Below are 7,761 nucleotides of genomic sequence, written 5' to 3'. Positions count from 1 at the left end.
GTGACACGATGAGGCCGAACGCCTGTCTTCAAATTAAAACATCGCTACTTTCGGGTTAAACTCTTGACATTTCATGATTTTGACATTTCGCAAATAGTCAGCATTTTTTGACTGGTCAGTTACACTGACAGAACAGTAGATTGGAGATGATTCAGAACTCTAACTGTGGCAAGTGATGTTTGCTTTCCAGATGGTTAGAGTAGGCATATTCTGTTTTTAAATAAAATTGTCATTATGCAATCTTCTCTTTTCAACGTCTCTTTCTCCCGATATGTGACGATGTGTGCATGTGTCTCTATGTTGTATTTTTGTCTGTATTTTTTTGTGTACACACACTGTCACGTCACATCCCCACCCAACCACACGTACATGTATGTAAAGCATAAGTACTCAAAATATTAGACTTGCCTATGACTTGTCTATGATACGATACTAAACATTACAAATTTTCCTATCGTGTTTTCCTAAATGATGGAAGTATTTGTAAATTGATTATTGGTCTATGGTATAATTTGAACTATGTTTGAGTTTTGATTTTACTAGTGTCTCACAGCAGCTAGCAGTTAACTAATTGTAATTGCACCTATCTAATCATTTTTAACTTTCTGCCCACAGAAAATTCTACAACAGCATCGGCATAAAGTCTTGAAAATACAAAATATCAGTCCAAGTAGAACAGCAAATAGTGTAAGCAAAACGGCAAGAACATCCAAAAGGTGGTACTGTGCAAAATTGAGATGATGAGCGGCTGAGCGGAGATGTTTTACACTGCCATGACGGACAACATACTCCATCCAGTATGCACAACGATGGGCTGGTGATAACGTCTCGTCACGGTATATAGCAGATAACCGCTGGATATTATCACGATATCTGAAATAATTGCAGTATAATATTAATATATTTGTGTAAAACTGGAAAATATCGTTCGGACCTTACGTTAAGGTACCATGGATCTGGTAAAATATTGGCCTTTTGGATACCCTTTCTAAAACGTTTGCGCTTTCCCAGTAAATCTGTCCGGTCAAAGTGTCATTTGCTGCTGTGGACGAAGCAATATGAAAGACACATTTTTGTCACTATGTAGAAGGCTTCACAGACCGTCTACGTGGGGTGTTTAATTCTGGTGAACACATCCTTCAAATACAAGAATACCATACGCAAGAAAGTCTTGTCTATCCAAAAGATAAAACTTAACAAGAAAAGCAACCTGGTGTTGCATACAGCAGCCCTTTCAAAAACTCTGGCTCCCTTTTATAATGGTGAACTTTATCTGGACGTTAGGTAAAAAAGGCCAACTGATAACGAGGGAGCGATATGGTGAACATCGAAAGGAGCAAACAAAGGATATTAGATTTACTGGCAGAGCGTAAAGATGTTAGAAAGGGGAGCCGATGGATATCTCCGTAAGCTTTTGGACACCATTCACCAAGACTAAAAGGCTGGTACAACCTCTTGTTTCCATGCCCCGAAACCAAGGGGCCACAACAACACTAGCAATAAAAGACCTTCAGTATAGTAACATACGCTGAAGAAGCAGGTTCAGCTGGTGAGTGTTTCTGATTTTCTAGTAATAGCTGTTTTGCCACACTATTGGACAATTTTTATAAATATCTTTCCATTTGGTGATAAATATTTAAAATAGGGCCATATATTGATCACGTTTACGTTTTCCAACAATAAATACCTGCCTTCTTTGTTCTGCCACATACCCAGCGTTCTAGAAAAAAATAATAATTTGCAAGCACTAAAGCATCCACCGTCTACAGATGTTTAACTTTAAAATCATTATATATTCTGGATCATACCTGTTGTCCTCCATGACAGTTTTCACAGCATCAACCACTGCTGCACTCGTTAAACCTTCCAGCGCTACCTCAACCCCGATGCCTTTGCTTTTGACACGAGCAGCTGCGTCATGATGGTCACCGAACATAGGAATACACACAATAGGTACAGCGTGGTACAATGCTTCGTATACACCATTTAAACCACAATGCGAAACATGAATCTTGGTTTTAGGATGCCCTGAAAAGACAATTTTGTAGAATTTTAACACATGGTGAACAAAATGACATAATACATTACTTCCACATCGTGAAGGTAGTGAGAATAAGAATGATTAATTATTGCATGACACCTTTTCATTAATATGTTATTGTTTTTAATATCGTCAAGATGGCTGGCGTATGACATCCAATTATAAATCGTCCGCACCTTTTTATATGACGACAGATCGTGACGATGCCGATTTTTGTTTTCGGTGAAAAGCCAACATAGCCATGATCGTAACCCGTAAGGCACTTCACAGGATATGTACATATATGTAATTATATCATGTATACCTAGGGGCGGTTAATTGCAACTGTTATTAAGCATTATGTACAAATCAAGACGAGTTAAGTAAGGAAGTTACCACACTATTACTAATAGAGGCCTTGCATGTGACGTATCATCCCGTAAATATGGCGGACTACTCTTCAACAAAAGCATGATTGCAATCTACCGTGACAGTTCGTCTCACACACATAACCCTGCACTACGATCAAATAGGTTGATGACAACATTTGATTGAATGGACTGCACTCCGCCATAACTACGGTGAAGGACACAGGCTCAAATCCTTTGTTTGGAGCCAATCGATAATTTCATGCAGGGCCTCTATACATGAATCATTCATTACCACGTACCTAATAAATCGTTTTGTGGGAGCCATTTGGTCACCATGACATTGCTGGGCGTATCTTCTGGAGGGTCACCACTTAGTTTCCATATCACTTTGTGAGGTACCTGAGCAAATGCTTTGGCAAAAATATTGGCGAACTCCTTGTTTGCTCCCTGGGTAGTAGTACCCATAGTAAAGAGGAGGACACCATCGTCACCTGAACTCTGCATGAAATCCTCAAATTTCTGCAATTATCAGACGATTGGTTATCGGAAACACAATAGAAATAACATGACGACGGCACACAGTAAGTATTCTGATCAGGCCCAATCCCATCGATATACATATCTATTTATAAACTGCTATGATTAAACACGAACCATTGTACCATGACACACACAAAACAACTCCACATTCATCGCAGTTACCGATACTTTTTGGCAACCACTTTGGGGGCCACGTTTATTATGTAGGTAGCTTCAACGTTAGGTTTCCAGCCAATTAGTTTGCATAAATCAAATAGAATTCAATTGAACTAGTGTTGGTATTGTCGTTTCGGGGACTGGTGCGAGATGTCTTGTACTGTGTATAGTTGTACCACACATACCATTGCCCCCTCCGCATCTACGCAACCACCAGGACCCACCCACCCACCCACTTATTCACCACCATCATATCGTCACTCCCTAGAACACATCAACAGAGCCAATGGTATAGGGTACAGTTTTATTCGCAAAAAATTCTCATGATCGTTCGCAAAGTCAGATAATTACTATTGAGATCAACCAAGGTGTTCTGCCGATTGTCCTGAAGACATAATGGCAAGATTTGATGGTCATTGCTTCAGAAACTTGATTTACTAATTCAGTAGGCCTATTCTGCCTTTAAATAACACAGATTCTTCTATTTCTTCTCCAACTCATTTGTTCCACTGGTCCGCCACACTCACATTGCATTAAGCTTTTTATATCCTTATATCTTCTTTGTGCAGTGTTCTTGTCTCAGCTCCATACAGGTTTCTAGGGCACACACATAACTACTCACTTAAGAAATATTCAATCCCTGCATGCTCTGATTTTTGTCCGACTCCTCCCATACTCTGTTAGTAGACTACCAGGCATTCTAACTGCTTGACCTGCTCATCATGTTGCCCATCTGTGGTGATGTTAAAGTCTGGGCTTCCTTCTCGATATTTTTATCACCTTGATCTTCTTTGCGCTAATTTTCATATCATATTCTTTTGCTTTTTGCTCTTTCATTCAAGCTGTCTACCCATCTTTGTAGACCTGCTTTGGTACTTTGCACCATTTGGCCACCTGGAAATCGTACATCATTCATTAACCTCTCTCCAACCTCTCTATACACTCAGAGGAGCACCGATGACAGTAGACATCCTTGACGCACTCATTCGCAACCCTCACCTCTGCCACTTGTGTCCCATGTGCAGTCGGCTTATCAACCTTCTGTCTCTCCAGTCAACTCCAATCATCTTCAGAATGTCTAACAGCTTAACCCAGCTCATCATATCAACAGCTTTCTCAAAGTCTACATAGCAGACACATACTTAATGGCTCTGTAGTCTTTGCATTCTGTGGCATTAGGTTTCTTTTGCAGTGGAATCAGTGTTGTTTTCCTTTCATGAAGTCATCTGGCCAGATTCCTGATTTGTAAATTTGCTTGCAGGTTTCCTTCAATTTCTCAATACCCCTGTCTCCAAGGCTCTTTATCATCTTTGCTTGAATACCATCCGTCCATTCTGCTTTCTCCTATTGCAAAGACGCAAGGATATCTGGTGGGCCTTTGTTGTCACCATCAACTGTCTTTTCATCTTCTCATATTCTTCTTCTTTATCATCTTTGCTTGAATAACATCCGTCCATTCTGCTTTCTCCTATTGTAAAGACGCAAGGATATCTGGTGGGCCTTTGTTGTCACCATCAACTGTGTTTTCTTCTTCTTCTCATATTATAAAGGGTGGTTTACCTTCTTTGCCATTGGCCTAATCAGAGCATATTTCTTGAGGGGCGCTCAATTCACTGTTCTTTTTTTACATGCCTGTCTCTTCGGCATACAACGAAAGAAAAATCCCCCATTCTCTATAATATCTGCCAATTCACTACACTGTTCTCTTTCCACTAATTTTCCTATGCTTTTCAATTGCTCTTCTCACCACCTGATCTTCTGTTTCCTGTACCTCTTTCTCCCTTTCTCAGAATTTATTTTCGTCCACCTTTTACGCCCAGCCATATTTTCTCTGGGGCTGCTCTTCTCTTTGCATTCTTCACAGTACTTTTCAATATGTTTTCAGTAGTCCCAGATTCTCTAACAAGCACATAATGTAATCGAGCACAACTGGACCGCGCACCTTTAAGATGAAGCAGCTGACATGATAATCAAGTTAATTTGTAAAAAACAAAGCTATGAAGCATATCTGATTCTGAATTCTGACAACTTGACATCAGGCATGGCCATCCATCGTTTAAGTTTAAGCTTTCTCTGGGGCTGATCCTCTCTTTGCATTCTTCACAGCACGTTGCAACATATTTTCAGCAGTCCCGATGAAAACCTAATATCATTGTACTGAGACGTAGACCTGCTTTTCGACACATTTCGATGCAATTCTCCAAGATCCGAGCATATCCATGAACTCGATCGAAACATTGATCTTCAATGATGAAGAACAGACGAAAAAGCATGAATATCATTGCTATTAACTAACCCTTAGGATGTTTCTATTTACCAATTTATTTCGGCCATTAAGTACTTAATTACCACATGGCAGTTATTACAAAAAATATTAGTATATAGTCTAGTGTTTTACCTTTTCAAGTGGATTAGACGGTTTGGTCGTCAACCCACCAATAGATATGGTATCTGGCATAACAGGACGAGGATAGTCCAAAGCAGGATGAGACATAACAAACCAAAGTTCGGCATCTCCCATAGTTCTCATTAACGACTTGTCTCGTGATATATTGAATTGGTCTTTTAGCTGGGAAAAGTTCGGAAAAGTTAATGGTTCATTCCAAAACGAAGGCCAGTTTAATATCGAAATCAATGAAGACATTAACCTCTGATGAAATGACATTCTGTCAGTCCATCCGGTAAACGCCGGTGGCATATAAGCGGAGTCTACCGGTTGGTGATAGACATGTGCAAATGCCACAGGTAGAAAAGATTGCATTAATCCCACAAAAGGAACGTCGATGTGTTTAGCAATCAAAACAGGGCAAACATGTCCAAGACTTGCTAGAACTAAATCAAATTCAGAGTCCCGAATCCGCTTTATAACATCGTCTTGTTCGAGTAAATCTCGGCACTGACGATAAAACAGTCCATCCATCATTTCAACGGACCAATACCAACCTGTCCAAAAACCATCCCCTGCCAAAGCTCTAGCTGTAGTCTGTTGCTCTACGTTGTTAACTTCCGCCTCTGTAACTGAGGATGTGTGCATTTCCACCCGAAACTTTGAATTGTGATTCCGGATTCTATTAGCATTTCCTTCATTTACAAGAACCGTGACATTCTGACCCCTTTCAACAAGGGCATCACCAATGGCTATGGTGGTGAACATCATGCTTCCTTTATCAGGACCGAGTACAATAAGAAAGTTACCTGCATCTACCACAGTAGCACACACAATCAGAGCAGCTGTGTATTTCATTATGATACCCAGGTTCAGTTTCCAAGCAGCACGTGTGTCATCGTGCATTACACTGGATGCCATGATGAATTCCATCGTTATACGGCCGTAGTATCAGTAAACACTACTCATACTAGCTAGGGATGTGACAGTGCAACTTCAGGAGTTATACAATTATTGCATTAAATTGTCCTGTGCTGAATTGTACCATGGAAATGAGAGAAACAATACGCAGTTCACGTGTGAATGGATACTCGTTGGATCAGTGTGTTCAAGGTGGTCAAGGCCAGGTCACCTATGATTGCAATGTGTGCACGTGCCTAACATGTAAACATTAATATTGCGCTCGATTATTAGCATATAGTATTTCTAGCCTATACAATTCGTAAAATTTTTAATTTAATGTATCGTGTAAAAGCTATGATTTTTGCGTTTCCATAATGAGCTAGTGAGCGGCACTATTATAATACCGGTTTATGGCAGGCACCGCACAGGTCCTATATATTTTATCTGCCACCCGATGGCAAAAAACAACAAACACACTAGCATAGTAGTTTTTCCAGAATACGGACCTCCTTCAGTTTTGGTTTAATTAATGGGGGGGGTGCAAGATTGACTCAATTTTTACGTCGTTTAACACAATTATGAGAAATCATTCCAAAAGTGTACTAATTTTATTAATCCGTTGAGTGTGATAGTACACCCCACTATAAACTAGGGGGTCTTACTCTTTGTCATCTCGCATGTGGTTACGATATATGAATGGACGTGTGAATGGATACTCGTTGGATCAGTGTGTTCAAGGTGGTCAAGGCCAGGTCACCTATGATTGCAATGTGTGCACGTGCCTAACATGTAAACATTAATATTGCGCTCGATTATTAGCATATAGTATTTCTAGCCTATACAATTCGTAAAATTTTTAATTTAATGTATCGTGTAAAAGCTATGATTTTTGCGTTTCCATAATGAGCTAGTGAGCGGCACTATTATAATACCGGTTTATGGCAGGCACCGCACATGTCCTATATATTTTATCTGCCACCCGATGGCAAAAAACAACAAACACACTAGCATAGTAGTTTTTCCAGAATACGGACCTCTTTCAGTTTTGGTTTAATTAATGGGGGGGTGCAAGATTGACTCAATTTTTACGTCGTTTAACACAATTATGAGAAATCATTCCAAAAGTGTACTAATTTTATTAATCCGTTGGGTGTGATAGTACACCCCACTATAAACTAGGGGGGTCTTACTCTTTGTCATCTCGCATGTGGTTACGATATATATGTTATGACATAGACTTAAAATCGCGTTGTAACATTGGACAGTTGGTTGGTGCAGTGGTTTACAAAGCGGGAATCTCGAGTTCAAAGCCCAGTCTCGGCTGTTTTTTTGTTTTTTTCATTCATTTTTAATCCAAAATTGGTTATGTTGTGATGTACCCTGTA

The 7,761-nt window shown here is 39.8% G+C and overlaps 1 protein-coding gene across 1 annotated transcript; it reads right to left on the bottom strand.

Annotated features, from left to right (window-relative positions):
* Positions 1-563: 563 nt before the first annotated feature.
* Positions 564-6,541, bottom strand: LOC140157969 (UDP-glucuronosyltransferase 2B7-like). The gene is made up of 4 exons (XM_072181220.1): positions 5,486-6,541; positions 2,691-2,910; positions 1,809-2,028; positions 564-873 (listed from the first exon to the last, which is right to left on the bottom strand). The coding sequence occupies exons 1-4, from the start codon at positions 6,404-6,406 to the stop codon at positions 588-590; spliced, it is 1,647 nt and encodes a 548-aa protein (XP_072037321.1). The 5' UTR covers positions 6,407-6,541; the 3' UTR covers positions 564-587.
* Between the last annotated feature and the right edge of the window lie 1,220 nt (positions 6,542-7,761).

The sequence above is a fragment of the Amphiura filiformis genome, chromosome 1 (assembly GCF_039555335.1).
Source record: "Amphiura filiformis chromosome 1, Afil_fr2py, whole genome shotgun sequence".
Classification (NCBI taxonomy): domain Eukaryota; kingdom Metazoa; phylum Echinodermata; class Ophiuroidea; order Amphilepidida; family Amphiuridae; genus Amphiura; species Amphiura filiformis.
The sequence above is the reverse complement of the archived record's forward strand: the minus strand, read 5'-3'. Positions and strand labels throughout refer to the sequence as shown.